Genomic DNA, 18,769 nt, shown 5'->3' on the forward strand with positions numbered 1-18,769 from the left:
TGCAAACTATAAAATAAATAAATCTAATATTTTATTATTTTATTATAAATTAAAATTAAAGCAAAAAATTTGTAATAAATTATTATCTAAATAAACATTAACATCCTACTATCATTTACTCATGATATCATCGTAAGAATCAAGAAAATGAATCCATTTCTAATTTGCATAATCGATATACAATTACGAATAAGGAGATAGTAAAATTATATTTCTAATGAATAAAATATTCATTGTTTTTCATGTTAACACGAAATGCCTTTAGTAGACATTTTACAGAAGCATTAGAATTTGCCCGTCCCTGTACGTAGGAGTAGCTCGACTTCTGCGAACGCACTGACCGGACAAACTACGCTTGCGCATACTTCTCTCGCTCGCACTACGAACGCACACGCGCAAGCGTGCTAGATTTAACACCTAACATACTCCATTTAATCTCAGATAAATGTTATAGATCCGTTATGGACCATTTCTTGGTTGAGAAATATTAAATTTAAAACGATTTATAAGGAAAATATACGTGATAAGAGAAAATTATAATTTTATTCCTATAGCGTATATTTATCGGACATCTCATATATTCTTCGCACATTATATTTCAAAATTCTTGCACACATTCATATATTAAATTTTTACATCCCATATATTTTTATTCGCATATCTCGAACGCAATATAAAATTGTTGACTTAATTACAAAAACGAAAAATTCATTTCACGATTTCCTTCTTTCTTAAAAAAAAAAAAAAAAAATCGAATCGTCATGAGTACAGTATCGAGAAAAAAAAATCTTACATAGTCAAGTACGCTTCGAAATTGACGCGATCGACGAATCGAGCACCTGACTTGGAGCATCCTGGTGCGCATGCGCAAAAGCTAATCCTGCGCCACGATGCGCACTCGCGAGTAAAACGCAAAGTAGATCGAGTCAGTATTGGACGGGCACTCCACGGTGTCACGTGTGACGCTTTTTCGATTTGGTCTACGATCTATCTCTTCGACGCGCGAAATTTCTCGACGAAAAACGACGTAACGAACAACCGAAAGGTGAAACTACCGGTGCTTCATTACGAATATCGGATTACCCTTTCTCGCGAGGTAAGTTTACAATTCACGAGTTCGATTTTTAATTCACTTAATGTTCAAAATTACGACACTCGTAATATCGTTCTTAAATATTTATACATTTTAAATCCTGAAAAAAAATGAAGCTGATATTTCTGAATTACTATTATCAACGCGATATTTAATATTAAATCAAATACCCGTATTTTTCGTATCTTTAAAATAATAAATAATCTCCGTCTTAGAGTTTAATATCGTTTGCATACAATCCCGAATATATTCCGCTTCGCACTGAATTATTCAATCCGCCAATATTTCATATACTTTGTCAGCTCCCTCCCCGATCGATCGACGACGCGTTATTAAATGCACATTAGATTGAAAAGAAATCTCGAGAAGAGGAAAATAATCTCCGTCGATTCCCATCTTCTAAAATACTTTTTAAAAATTTCTTAACGAGAAAATTGCTACAAATTTTATAAGTTTTATTTCGCGTATATAAAAGATAGAGAAGTGTCCAAGCGTGTTGACGCGAAGCCTCGATACGCTTATAAATCGTTTCAAGACAGCGGCAAAACGGCCAATAAATCGAATACCGCGAAGAAAGTATAATTAAAGGCGCAAACTGGATCGCGTGGTGCCAGTGACGCGTGACTAAATACGATTTGTCAAATACCGATTGTATCGGTACAAGGATCGACAGATCCTCTTCCCCTCCTCTCCTTTCCTCCCCCCCCCCTATTTACATTGAATTACCGTAAATGCAGCCGCCGCCAATACACTACACGCCGGGATGGCGTGGAGCAATTAATCTCGCCGCGTGGAAAAACTCTCGCCGCCTTTGAGAGGCTTGTACAGAGGCGAACAGTGGCCGTCGTTATAAGCCATGTCGCCGGTTAACGCGTTTCACGTTTACTCGTCTGGAGATCTTTAAAGAAAAAAAAAAAAAAAAAAAAAAAAAAGAAAAGAAAAGATTCATCGATTCGAATCTCGTTTTCGCGCATCGTTCCAAATAAATGCCAGATACGCGCTTATTTTACCAAAATGAGTCACGGCGCGAATTTTCCTCGTGACCCTGATCCCGATTGTCATTTTTAACGTTCTCTTCGATCAAAAAAAAAAAAAAAAATCACTCGTGAAAGTTTTCTACGTGTGTTCTTCTACACGTGTTCAAACACATTTTCTTACGTGGAGAGGAAGTGATTATATACATGGATACGTTCAAGACGAGCTATTACTGGACTTTTTACTTAGCCTCGAGCCTTTTTTTTTGTTATTCACCGTACACGTAAATGAATATAATAAACTCGATAAGGTAGATATATATATATATATATATATATATTTATATCATTTATAATCACGAAAGAAAAATCAGGTATATTTATCCTTAAGCACGTTTAATATCCTTTTGTATATCGCGATTTTGACAAAAAAAGTAATATAATGGCTCGTGATTCCAACAATTTCTCTTCCGCACAATACACGCTAATCTTTAAAAATTGTTATTTATATGGGTAAAATAAAATCTGGTGGGCGAGATTTCAAGATCGCTTTCACTTTCGTGTTCCGATCCAGGTTGAATAGCGATGTCAAAGTAACGGAGTTAAATCTTTCAGCCGTACCGCCGTAAATAAAATAGGATTTTGTAACAACATTTCACCGACAACCATGAGGCATATATATCCATCCAAATTAAGATCCCTTAGGCGATGATAATTCACGATAAAATCGTTAATTATTATGGGCATGTCGATCGATCCCATGGATGAACGTAACCCAGTGAGCAGGCGTTTCTCTGTAGATGGGCGGAAGGTCAACTCCCACTTTTCCGTCTTCTTGGATCTTTCATCCATGTTAGGCGGTGTTTCAAGGATCGTGCGCGCGAGATGGTTTCAGTGACATTCGAGTCGAGAAGCGCAATTAAGAGAGAAGCATCGTTACATCGGCTGACGTTTTCATTCTTGCTTGATTGTTGTCGTATAAAATTCGCGATTAAAAACGCGCGAATGTTGTCTACAGAGAAGAGTGTGCGTCGTCTTCTTCGAGAGTCGAATCAATTTGTACATGTACTCGAGCGACGATGTAATTTTCGGACAATAAATTTTGCTGCTCTGAGTTGTGACGAGAATATTTTAAACGGGAGATGAGCGTGGAGATCATTTGTAAATGGTAACCGATAATCACAATGAATTCGTTTCCATTAATTATGCATCTCGATTCGAATATTTATACACATGTATATAGTTTCCTTATATTCTTGAAAAAATGATATATTTCATAATTTCGATTCACACAATCGTTTAAATATCGAAAAGATCAAAGCGAATTAATTGGCAAGCGAGTTACGGATTATTCAATTCAATGCATTCTTGAAAAAATGATATATTTCATAATTTCGATTCACACATCGAACAATCGTTTAAATATTAAAAAGATCAAAACGAATTAATTGGAAAGCGAGTTATGGATTATTCAATTCAATGCATTCTTGAAAAAATGATATATTTCATAATTTCGATTCACGCATCGAACAATCGTTTAAATATTAAAAAGATCAAAACGAATTAATTGGAAATCGAGTTATGGATTATTCAATTCAATGCATTTTGCGATCAAACGCAATCGTCCAACGTCAATATTTATCGATAATAAAAGTTGCCCCACTCTAATAAAGTAAACAACAGACAAAATAAAAAAACAGAGACGGTATGGATATAAATAATACGTAATCGTTCAATCATCAGAGAAAAAGAGGACGGCGAGGAACGAAAGCGGGCACAAAAATAGGCGTTACGCCAAAAACAGATTCGTCTACAGTTTATTAAAACTCCCACCTTTGGGCTATGAGCCAAGAACAAACGTAGATTCGCCGATTTATTTTTCTCAATAGTCGCACTCCGAGCATCATGAGAAAAATCGTCCGATTTCTTACGAGGAGGAAAATCACAGGTATATTCCTCGAAAATAACGAGAGATTGACCGAAGATATTTTCACCTTTCTACGTTATTTTTTTTACGTTCCACATCATTTGTATTCAACCGTGTCGCATCGAGAATGTGATGCAATATTCATGCGTTAATGATACAAGCGAAGATATGACCGCAATTAAAAAACGTTTTCATCGAGGATAAAAAAAATTGTACGAGTAAAAAAAAGGAAAAAGAAGAAGAAAAAAGGAAAAAGTAAATTCAGTATTGAAATAAATATTGTACTTGTACTTTTTTCGTAATTAAGAAAAAAAGGAACAAATGAATCTATTTCTAAATGTGGAATCGACAATGGAAAATTCTCGAGCAGAAAGATTATGAAAGATTCGCGCGCGGTAGGTTTCGCTACTCTTTCATAAAAGTCGTATTATATTTATAGAGTTACACAAAGAGCGGATGGATCAGAATGTAGAAGAAAAAAAGTGGAAATGGAATGAAACTCCGGGCGCCAGTTGGCTGGACCATTGCCATCGCCCACGTCATGTCAAATGTCGTTAATTTTACGCTAGCCGAGCTTTGTTTTTTCTTCCCGATTTTTTATCGAACCGAGATATTCACAATTTCGAAAAAATATGGAGAAAAAAAAAATGTTCTACTTTTATAAATTTTTTATCTACACGGTGATTCGTCACTATTTATAGGTATATTGCGTCGACATATATTCTATTGTAAATAATGCATATACTTTTTTTTTATATTTTTTTATCTTTTTAGAATTATAAGCTAAACAAGACATGTAGTAGGTTTTTACGCTTATAAATTAATTATTATTGAAAGTAGTCGATGTTACGGATAAATTAAAATATCGAGAGATAAGAAAAAGGGAGAATTCTGTTTTTAAAAAAATATTGTATGCATTTTATTTATAAGCATGATTGTTCGCGTAAAAAATAGACACGTACGACGATTAACAAGTGTTAGTAATTTTTCTATCGTGAATGGTCGATTAATTACCTTTCATCTCTGAGTAGCAAGCGTTTGCTACCAATGGATCATTTCATTGAAGCGAGTGCTGCATTCTGGCGAAGGCCATCGAAAAGTCCTTGAAATTTCTTAGCCGCATTTCCGTCGAATGTCGACACGGAGGGAACACGATGCAAACAAATCATCAACGAAAATGTTTCGACTTGCCCTCGACAGTTTATTACCGAGGCACAGTTAAAACCGAACCAAAAATATCCGTGATTGTGATCGATCATACAAGATTGCGTGATTGAATCATACAAAGAAATAGCATAACTCTATTATTAGAATGATATAAACGATAAGAGCCGAGAGTTTCAAATAATAAATCTCTATATTAAATTAATTATTGTTAATATTGTTAATATTCGAGAACTTTATTTTGTTGGTTAAACTCGAGTCTGTGTGATGTGTAATTTTTTCAATTGCAAAGAAAGAAGAAATATGGAAAGAGATTGCGAAAGAGATACCGATTCGATCGATTACTATTTTTAAAGGGAAAATAAAAGAATAAAAAAGAAACGCACGTGTAATCGGCTTGAATCACTCCTCGCGCTGGTTAATCGTCGTAGCTGGTTTAAAAGTAACTTATGCCAACGCAGCTTTTAACAATTGTATACGTAGTAAAACGGCTAATTTCGTCATTCCCTTTAAATTATTTTCCCGTATTTTCAACGTTTCCAACCCGATGCAGTTTTCTTTCTTCGTTATTATACGAACTATAAATATCAATTATATATTTTAATGAATCGAAGCCGTGACAGAGCCATTAAAAATTTTTATCGAGAATCGATAATAAATTTTTTACGATCTGTTTATGTATTCGTTCGAAGTAATTACTTTGAAATCTTATTTTACAGTGTATATTTATATATATTTTTTTAAACTTTATGAAATAAACATTGAGATAAAAATTTCGAACACGAGAGACACTTGAACACTTTTAACGGAGACTGTACGTTTGCGCGACCGCTATCGCTCCCAGAATCGGATCAACTGCGGTCATCATCATTTTGATTGGTACAAAGACCTTGGACGACAATGCACAATGTCACCATTACCATGACATTGCGTTAACGATCCGCGTTATCGTATCGCTTATGCGCATCGAACGATCTTTAACCCTTGAATTTGCTTAAAAAAAAAAAAAAAAAAAAAAAAAAAAAAAAAAAAAAGCATCGCATGGTTCAGAAAATTAGAAAATTAGAAGAAATGATGAGAGTAGCGTGGAAAAATATGATATCGAAAAAAATAAGGAAAAATGACGTAAAGCGTTAAAGATTCAATCTGATCCGCGATTCATCAAGTTGAATATGAAAACTGACGAAATTAATTAAAACGTCGGGGAATTCGTACACCCGGCTGTGTAATTACACGTGTTTTAAATTAGTACACTCGAGTGAATTTTTGTAAAAAGTCGTTTTATATGTAAAGCGCAACAGTCAATATAAGAATAACGATTACGTTTATCAAAATAATGAGGAATACATTTATTTGGAATTTTGCAAATATAGTTTTTTTTCTTTTTTTTTCTTTTTCTTACTGATATGACTCATCAATTTAAAAAAAGCGGTGAAGAAGTTAGCCAAGATAGAATAAACACAGAATTAATATAAATTCTAACGAGTCTTAACGATAAAGTCTTGCGATGATTTAAAAATCTCTAATCGTGATAACATTCATTAGACGATAAAAGAACGTATTAGAAATTCGCAATAAAATAGATTTTCTAATAATTCATTCTGATGAATTTCGACAAAATCAAAAAAAAATGATAAAATTATTTACCTTCAATCCCCTCCCCCCTTCCCTCAGATTTGAAACAAAATTGCCAAAAAAGAACAAAGATTCATCTCTATATTCGAGAAACGAAAAATCGTGTGATAAAATTGACGAGAAACAATTTGAAAAAAATAATATTGAAAATTTTTTCCACAATTTTTGAATTTTAAACGTAAGTCGTGATTGGAGAGAAATTTTACCCTCGAATAGTCTCTAAGAGGAATCCTCTTTATCTCGAGGACTCGTTAGAAGAATACGAATTCTAGAAACCGTCCGGGTTTGCGTTTCAAGGTTTCAGTGGCGATCATATGAGCGGGTCTCCTCCTCGATTCTTGGAAGACCTCCTTGGCCCCTTTGCCCCATTCGCATTGATGTCTCCGCCGGAATAAAACAACCAACCGCCGTTTCCCGTGGAAATACTTTCTACACTCCAACACACCCCGGACCACCAGTAATTCTAAATATGTTCGAACGGGATTCTATTTGAAGAATAAAAAAAAAAAAAAAAGATCAAAGATTTATATACACATCCCTATCAAAATCCTCCTACTATATCATATATACTGACAATTCCAAAAATATTGTATTCGAACATTCGTCTAAAATAAGAGTTAAAATAATTCAGAAGAAATTCCCCATTCTCTCCCTAATTCAACAACCAAAAGCAAGATTTGCGAGACTCCCAATAAAATCCTCGACACCCTATTTCATCGGGGTAGGCAACCGACTGGCATAAATCAATACGCCATCCAACGTCATAGCAAGTCTAATCGAAGGCAAATCTGTGGGGATCGGCCCACGCTGCGGCCGATTATACCCCACTCTTAATACACCTCTTGCAAAACTAGTTTTCGAAACGTCGCCACGCTGAATCGTGCCACGGTAGCCGAGTAAGTAAACTTCGAGCGTGCGCCTCGAGGATCGAGCCGGTCCAAGATAAATCTTCGCGCGCGAGTTTCCACCGGCGTGGAACGCATAACGCGCCCACTTGATTCGAAATGCCACCGGCCCGCTGCGAGCTCCGTTTGAAACCCGCTCTTCTCAACCGGGTTCAGGTGTTCCGCGCCGCGAAAGTTTCCAGCGGCGCGCGCGGATCCAGTTCCCTCCAACTCCTCCTCGAATCTGCCATATTTATAAACGTTCGGCGTCTATAAATAGATGCGCTGTTCCGTTCGACACGCGGAGGGGTAGAAGGAATAACAGGATACACGGAATTTCTCTCGCGGAAAGAGGAGGCTGGATTTCGGATCGGCGATATCGAAATCGACGATCGTGATCGAGGCTCGCGCAACGAGGGGGGCGCGGGCTAGATTCGAAGATCTGAGAGATTTATTTTCGTATCGTGTCGCGTATTTAATCGACGTAACGATGATTCGTTGGAAATCGTAATCTTGGGAGGGGTGATCGATTGCCTAAGCGTTCTAGGAATCGATTAACTTGGTGTAATTAGGCCCTTACGAGCGACGATAGGATTATCGTGATTGGATTGGATTGGGTTGAAATCGAATATTGGAATTTTTGGAACGATTGGAAAATTAGTAAAGATTGGAAAGCAATTTTTTGTTTAATTAACTTGGAATCTCGAAATTTGGAAAATATAGGAGATTCAAAAAATCAATCGTTTAAAAGTTAATTTGAAACAGAGGAAATTATTATATAGAAATTTGTTTTGATAAAAAAAAAAAAATTGTTGACAAAAAAATTGCAGAGAATTTTTTATAGACTCATTTTGTCGGAAAAAGCGGCTGTTAATTTATAAATATTCGGGAAACGCGTTGATATTTTTAAACGGAGACAACGTCTGACTTATTTTTTTTTTTTTTTCCCCTGTTTAAATTGTCCTCCAGACCTCGTGAGGCAGGGAATTTGAAGAAGAGCGCAATGTCAGCTGCGGTGAGGGAGAGAACGACAACGCACACCAGCAGAAAGATCGTGAGTCATGGTGGTCCTATATCTGGCCAGAGCCAGTCGACAACCACGGCCAACAGCCTCGAAAACAACTTAGGTAAATCTTTAAATGTGCCACCAGAGGTGTAATCCTATCCACCTGGCTCATTCTTTTTCGACCAACCTTCTGCATGTGTCATACGTGTGATTTGATGAGTTGATTAGATTCGTCCACCACGAAACTCGATCATCGTTTGAACGAGATTGTTCGATCTAATTCTGACTTTCTGCGCTATCGCTAGAAGAATGATTCTTGGAACGAAATTATATCGAAAATATTTGTTAGGAATACAAACAATAAACAATTTTAAATTACGTCATTACATATAAGCTTTCTTGCTATCGTATTAAATCAGAAATAATATTTAACGTACGTATAAAATAAAATAAATCACATCGTATATTTTCTTTTGAAAAAAGAACTGATGATACTCTCTATTTTGTTTTCTCAATTTTTCATAATTTTTACATAATTACTTAAATGACATCAACGACGAAAATAACTTTATTCGTTCGAGAGTCAAAGAGATCGCACGTAATATAAATATCTTTTTTCGCAAAAAATCAAATTAGTCATCCATTTGATCAAATTTGTCGAGAATATATAATATGTATTCGATATAATAATAATTTTTTTCCTCGTGATAAGATAATATGCGTTATTTACTTTATAATTTTCTGTTATTTTCTATCATCGAAACTACACGTTTACAAGAACATCGTTATCTTCGATACAAAAAAATACACGAACTGCTTAATGATTTCAGATGCTCTTCTCGAAGATTTGCAAACAAGTGTCTCGAGAAGTACCACCCCTAGTCGCGGTGGCAGGGCACTTTCGCCTCAAGTGGAGTATCGAGTAGCTGCGAATCCTACTAAGATTGTTTCCGAAGGCAGGTAGGTAGATTTCAATTTTTTTAGATTAAAAAAAAAAATAAATAAAAAAATAAACAACTAAATTCTTTAATCGGTTTGACTTTAGACCTATTTCACCAACTCGAACGATGACAACCACCACGGAAAAATACGTGAGCACCGGGCCGAGTGGTGCACCAAGTGGTATTCCCGGTTTGGATTTCATCGACTCAGAATTACAGAATGTGAGTTAATTATAAATTAAAAGTGTAAATTATATTTATTTCGAATTTATAAAACAGAAAATTAACGGAAATTCAACCTTAGAGTCTCGAGCTTTGCAAGTCTACGCGATCGCTAGAGTTCCCTAGGGCTACTAGGGATCACTAGGACACTTTTTCTTCAACAAATTCCTCTGACAAAAAAGCGAATTACTTAGAATGATTGGAATCTAAAGTAGTACAATTGCCTTATGCAATATTCATTCGAACTAATTCCAATTGTACGTAAACGCGATGAATGAAAAAAAAAATATTGCTCGATGCAATATTGGTCTGAAATTTTAAAAGAACTTTTTATATTGAATCTATAATGCGTGTTTCGATTGGATTTATCGTCGAGCGAAACGCTAATGTATATTTAACACAGAAAACCAGTTCGAAAATGACTAGACGGATATGCAACCACCATAATTTCAGTTTTTGCCTTTTCACGTTCTTTTGTTGACGGTTCCAATTATATGTCAAAGAGATTGCATCGCGCGAGATCGTACCCTCGAGGTACTTGCATCTACATCTATTTAATATATTAGAATTGTTTCAAACAGTAAGATCAGCCTATGGTAAAGTAAAGCCTCGTAATCTTGACGCGCAATCATCGCAAAATTTGATCTAAAGTTCAACTGAAACAAGTCGACCAAATGTGCAATCTTATTTTAAATTATAGCGTACGCTTCGAAACGTAGAGTTAAATCATCTCGTCTAACTTATGGATCGAGAAAATTATGTTCAATATATATTACATTACATAACAAGAATAATTTTTGTCATTTCTTTTTTTTTGTACAAACTTTAATTTAAAAACCAGAAAAAATATATTAGACAAAAGTTTCTTTCACTTAAAATTTCAAATTACTTTCATAAAAAAAAAAAAAAGAAAGAAAGAAAGAAAGAAAGAAAGAAAGAAAGAAAACCTATAGAATACATCGCTTCAATGGCGATTCACGATATAACAAAAAAAAAAAAAAATAGCTTTTGCTATTTAAATTCGCTTTAATATCATGTTTCGCACAGAGTTTTTCTTATGAAAATTTCCATTATTTTCTCAAGAAAAAGAAAAAAAAAAATGGAAAAAAATAAAAAAAAGAATTTATGAATTCCACAATGGCCATGCGATCATCGGATAAGATCGGAGAAATAAGACGATTCGTTTCATACGGAATGCTGTGTGTCATAAATCTGACGTCTTACGAGATACGTACATTAGAAGATCATGCAAAGATGCAAGATTGCTGTTACGCGTTACAGGGGCGTAATTGCAACCAGTTTCCCGGCCAGTCGTAACATTCAATGAAAATGTAGATTAGTTCCCCGCGCGTGCAATTTATCGCGCGCATCTCACGCTTGCCGGGGATAAACAACCGCGGGGCGTCCTTAAGGGGGGGCCCCACCGCGCTAGGACACCGCCCATTCCAATTTGCATACGAAATAACACGGCTCGGCAACGAAAATCGAAATCTGTGACGAGTTACATTCGACGTTGGTTCTACGTTCCAGTTTACGTTTTTTTAATTGGACATCGACCGATCACGGGGAAAACTCGAACGTTTCGCGCGCACTGTGTATCGACAGATTTTACGCAACTTTTTTTTTTTTCTCACGTCCCATTTTTATGCAAATATAATACGCGATCACGAGGTTTGTCGTTTCGAGGCAATTAAATTTTTCTTTTTTTTTTTTTTTTTTTGTTTTGTTTTACCTCTTTTCGGGAGGTCGAGATTTGATGATTGATCGAGCCGCGAAAGAAAGAATTCGCGCGAAGATAAAAATGTTGGCAGCGGAGATAAAAATGAGCAAAGCAAATATCTATATCTTTATTGCTGTACAAGAATAAATGCAAAATTAGCGATAACTCGTGAATTCGAATGTGTAATTATTGAAGGGGGGAGGGGAGGAGGGGGAAAGAAAGTTTGATGTGTCTTCTACGACAATTAAAAAGAAAAAATGTACAATGGAGACGGTATGTAAAGATATGTTGCAATAAAAAGTGTAGAAACAAAATATATAATGCGAACACGATTGTCTCGCGTAGTAAAACCGAAACGACTGAAGACGATTTCTATAAATTAAAAAAAAAAAAAAAAAGAAAAAGAAAAAGAAAAAATTACGATGGAACAATCTCTGTTTCAGGTGCAACCCGGACAAAGTAAAACGATCGCTTACAAACAGGTGTCGTATCAATATAACAAAACTCTGGACGGAAAACCGATTGGTAAGAAGCGGATATCTCTTTCCTTCTTTAAATGGACCAAGTACCATTACACCCTCTCCTCTCCCCAAATCTTTCCTTTAAACGGATCGATCGAATGAAAAAAATTTTCTCAATACTCAACATCTTCGATCTTCGATCTTCGATCCAAATACGGAAGAATTCCAATTTCAAGATATTGAAGAAACGACGCGTCTTCGTTTCTCGAATCTCGTTACGAATCGCGAGGGAAACGGAAGGCGGAAGATTTCGATGAGATTCAAAAAAAAAAAAAAAAAAAAAAAAAGAAAGAAAGAAAAAGTTTCGATAAAAAAGCTTTTCGCCGGATATGCACCGCTACGAATCCTCGGGCGTGTTCGCGAGGAATCGCGCGCAAGCGCTGGCGCGTTTTAAACGGATGGTGGAAGGAAGGGGGCTCTGGGGGCCAGTCTCGTGTCGCTCCTTTTAAGGCGTGGAACGGCCTTGCAGGTATACGGTTAATTAACAATGAGAACGAGAAAACGAGGGAGGGTTCGTGAGTTCGTTGATACTCGAAGGGAGTACTCGCGCCACCTTTTCATCAATCGAATCGCCCATTTAACCGCGGCCTCGGTTCGTACACTCGGAATAAAATTAAATGTTAAACGGGATTAAATACCTCTAATGAGGGAAAGGAATGAAGGGAAACGAACGAAGGAACGATCGATGGAATAATTATTGTTCGATTTGTACATACTTCCGGTGTAAATAATCCGTTCGTTTCTTTATTCCGCTTTCTACTACTAAGAGTTATAGATATCCAGGGAAAGAGAGAGGGAGGGGAGCAAAGAAAGCATGAAAGTTGATATACGAACATAAGATACGAATTTTGAGTTTGAGCTTCGACTTTTGTATTTTGACTTTGATATCTTTCAGAAAAAAAATCCACGAGTATACGTAAATAACATACGTACGTAATCGGTGAAAAATTTAATGGACAATATAAGAATGGAATTATCCTGTAAAAACTTATGTGTAAAAATTACAAGTTTATAGAGCTTATAATAAAAATATTACTAACCGTCGTTTAACGACGAATGTTATATCCACACGGTCGAAACGAGACGTACAATTAAGCTAACGATGGACCAAAGTTGGCGCGTTAAATTCGAGAGACGAATTTAACGCGAATACGCGAGGAAACGCGAAACGCTGATTCACCGTGAAACATTACGTCTAATAATGTATGCATCACGGCGAAAGGGGGACGCGGCGTTGTTAGGTGTCGCAATTTCTGAAATTCTACGAGGTTCCGGTAAAACCGTGGTCGCAGGTAACACGACAACGCCATTATACGCGCGGAGAAGATTTCCGCGCTGGTCGCCTCTCTATATGGAAGCGACGTTGCGACCAGAGCGTGTGTGTGTGTGTGTGTGTGTGTGTGTGTGTGTTCTTTGCGGTAACACACGATACACAACCATATCCATATTAGGGTTGCGTATAACAGAAGGTTGACCCGATTTCTCCGTCCCTCCGCCAGGCTTCGGACGGAGAGGAGAGGAGGAAAAGAAGAGAAAGAATGGAAACCCTGAATCGAATCGAAAAATCGGTGACATTGAGGAGCAAGGATGCCCATTGTCATTGGGTTACTGGGTGATGGTCGTTCGTTCGCAAGGAGCTCGCTTTGAAATCTCTCTTAACTCTTTGAAACAGAAAATTGGAAAGGGGAATAATAATAATAATAATAATAATAATTTTTGAAAATTAATCAAATTAAATTTCCTTTTACCGCATTTCAGATTCGTGGACGGTCGACAATGCGTTAACAAACACCAGTGCTTCTATGATGTAAGTGCTATTCTCTCTCAAAGCGAACGAAAATACTAAAATTACTTTATCGTATCGTTGCCAACAAGATTATACGCGTATCATTTGTTAAATTTTAGAGAAGCTAAACTTGTTCGATAGTTAAAATCAAGATGATATTTCTATTCCATTGTCCTCTTTTTTATTTTTTTCACGATCGTGAAATTGTGCATTTAAATATTATGTTACCTACAACAACATTGTTTTATTTCACATTGTGATACATCGTGTAACGTTACACACTTTGCAGCGATGATATTCGAGAAAGGACCTACGAAGAAAGCACAATGCAACGTGGCTTAGAACCGGTTGGCAAATCTGTGAACAGAGAACTAGTGAGTACTTTGTATCCCGCGATAATTTTTACACGTCGAAAACTTACGTACGACGTACGAATTAAAAAATATAAAAAAAAGGATGGCCGCGTTTCAGGTGTACAGCGACAGTTCTACATCTCGTTCCAAGCAAACTTCCCCTCTCCCTGCTGCTCAAAGGGACGTCAAATACATTCACGCAGAATCTTCGAGCGGTAAGCGAGTTAAATAATTTTCAAGGGACGGGAAAAATTTGTTTCGTTTATTCCACGACTTAATAATAATAATAATAATAATAATAATAAAAAAAAATAACCTAGGTTACCAAACAGAACCGGTACAACAAAATACTGTGACGACCGTGCACACGACGAGCGCGGCCCAAGAATACGGAAACGTGGAGTACATCCCAGTTCCATCGCCGACGCCAGCGGTGCCCATCAACCTGGCACCGGGTCCGAACACGAAAGTGACGACCACCATCAAGACGTACACGTACGAGTTACCAGGGCCACCTGAAACCTATCTACCAGGTGGCAACGTGCCAGGAACCGTGGTGTTGCCAGGTGATCAAACCATCACGTACACGATACCGAAGGGAACCACCTCGACCACGGACAAAACGATCACTTATCAAACCGTGACCGAGAACGTGCCGTCTAAAACCCCCCCGGCCAGATACAGTAGCCCGCCGCCACCTGTGGCGGACGTCACCAAGAAATCCACCACGATTCACCAAGAGTCGAAATTCTATCGGGAGGAACATCACGGTGGCAGGGTGACGAATCAACCGACGACCACGTCCTATCACCCTGGCTCGCCACCCATAGAGAACAAAACGACGATCACGAGAAACGAGAAGTATTATCAAGTGGATGGTACGCACCCGAATGGATATCCGGGCGGCGATCATCCGGGAACCACGGTGATTTACCAGAATCAACCGCCGAACGTAAGCGAGACCCACACAACTATAAATCGAATCGAGGAACATTATCCTAGCCGGCCACCGTCCAGCGGACGACACCCGACACCTGATAAACCGGGAACACCGGTTAATTATTATACATCGCCACCACAATCTAGCGCCCAGCCGCAATCCACCACTATATATAAATTATCGAACACGACCACAACGATACCACCGAACAAGAACCCCGAAGACCACGAGGTTTTGTTACCTAAACCGTTCCCGGTCGAGGATGTTCGAGCCAAGCCTGTTAACAACGTGCAGACCCCTCCTAAAAAGTTGGAAGACCTTATGGCGTCGTTTTCCGACACGGAGGTAGGGAGAGGGGGGAAAGAGACGATTGTTTTCAATATTACCGCAATCTGTCCTGCAACGACAAATTGTTTTTATTTATTTTTTCTTTTTTAGCGCGAGGTACTGGAAGATATCGAAAAAAGGGAAAAAGAACAACAGAAAGATTCGCCGGCAGTGAAAAAGGAAGTCGACTTTGTGCCCCACACACCGCCGAAAGTGAAAAGTAAAAATGTCGCAGGACCTCCGGTTTATTATCCTCCAGGAGCTGCAGAGTTTACTAAAAAAGAAGAATATAGCGCGGCTATGTCGCAGGCTGGTGTAAGTATATTGGCTATTTTCAAGAATAATATTTTCTTGCTATTACGATATATATTCTATAATGAATATTGATAATGAATAATTCTGGTTCCAATTTTTCAACAATATTTTCATGTTACGCGTGTAATTGAATTAATACGATGAAAATAATGAAAATGATATGTTATAGGGAGGATGGGCAAAAGCTAAGGGAAAATACGAATACGAAGCGTCTTCAAAAAGTAAAACGAAATCGAGCAGCGGCAAAGCAGTCGTACCCGTTTGCCTACCACTTTGCTGTGCCTTGCCATGTGTAATTATGTAACTTATTTTAATATTAATATTAATACGTTTCAAATGATCAAGCAATCTATTAGTCATGTTATTATAAACGATCGCGCGTCAGAATTGACCAGTCTTCCGTCATATGTGTAGAAAAAAAATTTTAACATAAAAAAAAAAAAAATAATCTTAAGAAGTTACGAAATAATTAGCAAAATTTCAAATATTTTTTTGATTTTCTGTTTGTTAACAATTATGTATGTATATATCGATAATTATATCGATAAATAAATACACATTTAAAACTTGATATAATTTTAATTTGAAAGAGTAATAATTAAAAGAAATGAAATGTAGTATCATAGTTATTATTTTATTTTTAATATCTTTTTTTAATTATTACTATCTTTATATTTAAATAATTTTTGCAAACAGTAAAGCTATATTATTATTTTTATTTTAATTTTTAATAAAACAAAAAATTAAAATAAATTATACGAACGATATTTTGCTTTTATCCTATTGTATATATTATATAATTGGATTTTATTTAGTGTAAAATCATATCCTCATTTATTGCGTTCGTAGGAATAAAAAAAATTTATTTATTTTTTCATTCACTTTATTATAAAAATACTCTTATATTTCTTATATAAATTCTATGTTTCATATTTTTTATATAATACATAATATTTATATACAAAAATGCCTTGTTATGAACTAAATACTTTACACTTTTATTAAGATTTCATAAGATCAAAAATAGTTTTAATGAATTTCTCCAAAAATTGAAGATATCAAAATAAAGAAAATGCAATAATAAACTCCTACATAGTTATTATATTACTATACTTATATTATTGTAGAATTTTAAACAAAAATTATAATAGAGTTTATAAGATTTTTAGAACTTTGAAAATTTGTTAAGGCACAAGATATGTTTTTCATAGTATAGAATAATTTAAATATTTATATTTAAATATAAGTAAAAATCATAATTATATGTCAAAGTGCCTTCAATCGTGTTTAAAAATTTTTATAATTATGAAATAATACCGTGAATTATGGTGCTATAATAATTTTAGTAAATAAAGACATGTAAATATAATGCACTTTCATAAAAAAAATGAATATGTGCATTATAAAATACGTGAATATAAATATTTTTAAATATATGTAAAAATTGCCAATTAAAAGTGCCATTATAATTCTATAAAATATGTATTAATAAATAATAGTAGCTTCTACTTTAATGAAACATCTATTCCATCGAATTAATAATATATTTATTCTTCCACCATTTGTATCATTTTAAAATCCTACAATCATAATAAATATTTCTGGCATCATACTTGAAAATATGTAAACACTTTCTAATAATAATATACAGCGTACACAGTAGCCACACAGAATATTGTATCCTGAAAAAATGTTATTATATTTGTATCTACTTATCTAATTATTTTTAAGACTTTTATTCTTAAATATTTTAAATCTTTTTCATTGATACTAAATGTTTCATGAAATATTGTATTATTCTTAACAGTGTTTATTTTTATTTGAAAATGTATCTACCAATTATATTTCTAACCAAATATCATAATTGTACAATCATTTAAAAAATGAAAATTAATTATGACCCTTACATTTAAGAAACTATCATACGCATATGTATCTGCTTCTGCATCCCAAATACACCTTGTTCCCATTTTTACCCCAGCACCATATTGTTGACCCAAAACCACATTTACGATATATTTATAACGATTAAAATTTAATTCTAGAATTATATAATAAATTATTCGATATCTAAAATTATTTGACTATTCTATTTAATTATTATTCAATGAAATCCTAAACCAAGAAGAGAAACTTCACCTTTAATTTTTTCTCTAATTATATCTGCTATATCTTTAGTCCATTGAATAGCATCTTGAGCATTATAAGTTTTTTCAGAAAGCTGATCAAATAATACGGTATGTATAACTTCTTTTGCGCTCATGGGCTTAAATCTATATCGAAAATACTTGTTTGATTTCACATCATACACTAATCAAAATATATTTTGTTAAACTATTGAAAATTCTAAGAAGAATTTTATGATTCTAACCACTAAATATCAATCACTAACTATCAATTGTATTGTTAAATTCAATACAAATAAAATATAATTAAAATAATATATGGAATAATAAATAATAAAACATATAGAATATACATAGAATAAAAAAATCATTAATTGTGAAAGAACATTAAAAATAATTAAGCAAATTTAATAAATTTCATGTAATTAAAAAAATCGTATCAAAATTGTTAAAAATTTCTTAATCAATCAAAATAAAATACAAAAATAAAGAATATATGTAATTAATGAGAGTACTTCTCATGTAAATGCGGACGTATTTGATAAACTGGTGCTGGTGCATCATCAAGTATTTCAACATTGAGAAGCGTCTTTTCAACTTTCTCTTCTTCCGGAACATAATGATTTTCTTGTACTGTTTCTTCTTCTGATGCAACAGTACTTTTGCTTTGAATATTTTCCATTTATTCTAACAATGTTGGAATTTATTTATGTAAAAATAAAATATTTTTCACTCTACACTTAGGTTATGCGACCAATCACTTCAAATGTCACCACTAAATGAGCAGAAGCGCGCGCTTTTCTCATTTGTTGTAAATTGCCGCGAAATTCAAACG

The 18,769-nt window shown here is 35.1% G+C and overlaps 2 protein-coding genes across 3 annotated transcripts; one reads left to right on the forward strand and one right to left on the reverse strand.

Annotated features, from left to right (window-relative positions):
* Positions 1-929: 929 nt before the first annotated feature.
* LOC122710706 (soluble scavenger receptor cysteine-rich domain-containing protein SSC5D) lies at positions 930-16,341 on the forward strand. Its single transcript, XM_043928738.1, has 11 exons — positions 930-1,096; positions 8,647-8,804; positions 9,514-9,643; positions 9,729-9,846; positions 12,010-12,091; positions 13,846-13,894; positions 14,163-14,247; positions 14,345-14,441; positions 14,547-15,511; positions 15,605-15,808; positions 15,978-16,341. Exons 2-11 carry the CDS (start codon positions 8,681-8,683, stop codon positions 16,110-16,112), a joined length of 1,989 nt encoding a protein of 662 aa, XP_043784673.1. The 5' UTR covers positions 930-1,096; positions 8,647-8,680; the 3' UTR covers positions 16,113-16,341.
* Positions 16,342-17,182: 841 nt separating this feature from the next.
* LOC122710865 (dynein light chain Tctex-type protein 2B-like) lies at positions 17,183-18,696 on the reverse strand. 2 transcript variants are annotated; one of them, XM_043929059.1, is made up of 4 exons: positions 18,450-18,696; positions 17,948-18,081; positions 17,716-17,849; positions 17,183-17,490 (listed from the first exon to the last, which is right to left on the reverse strand). In XM_043929059.1, exons 1-4 carry the CDS (start codon positions 18,614-18,616, stop codon positions 17,443-17,445), a joined length of 483 nt encoding a protein of 160 aa, XP_043784994.1. In that variant the 5' UTR covers positions 18,617-18,696; the 3' UTR covers positions 17,183-17,442. The 2 variants fall into 2 exon arrangements, with proteins under 2 accessions (XP_043784994.1, XP_043784985.1); XM_043929050.1 differs by having other exon boundaries at positions 17,183-17,849.
* Between the last annotated feature and the right edge of the window lie 73 nt (positions 18,697-18,769).

The sequence above is a fragment of the Apis laboriosa genome, unplaced genomic scaffold (assembly GCF_014066325.1).
Source record: "Apis laboriosa isolate Shangri-la unplaced genomic scaffold, ASM1406632v1 scaffold10_cov145, whole genome shotgun sequence".
In the NCBI taxonomy this organism is placed as follows: Eukaryota; Metazoa; Arthropoda; class Insecta; order Hymenoptera; family Apidae; genus Apis; species Apis laboriosa.

What these genes read in the sequence shown, in the direction of transcription:
- LOC122710706 (XM_043928738.1), top strand. Translation starts at nt 8,681, where the DNA reads ATGTCAGCTGCGGTGAGGGAGAGAACGACAACGCACACCAGCAGAAAG. An exon ending in TCTGGACGGAAAACCGATTG is followed by an intron (nt 12,092 to 13,845) that starts GTAAGAAGCGGA and finishes ACCGCATTTCAG; the next exon opens with ATTCGTGGACGGTCGACAAT. An exon ending in AATCTGTGAACAGAGAACTA is followed by an intron (nt 14,248 to 14,344) that starts GTGAGTACTTTG and finishes GCCGCGTTTCAG; the next exon opens with GTGTACAGCGACAGTTCTAC.
- LOC122710865 (XM_043929050.1), bottom strand. Translation starts at nt 18,616, where the DNA reads ATGGAAAATATTCAAAGCAAAAGTACTGTTGCATCAGAAGAAGAAACA. An exon ending in CGTCCGCATTTACATGAGAA is followed by an intron (nt 18,082 to 18,449) that starts GTACTCTCATTA and finishes TTTTCGATATAG; the next exon opens with ATTTAAGCCCATGAGCGCAA. An exon ending in AATTAGAGAAAAAATTAAAG is followed by an intron (nt 17,850 to 17,947) that starts GTGAAGTTTCTC and finishes ATATAATTCTAG; the next exon opens with AATTAAATTTTAATCGTTAT.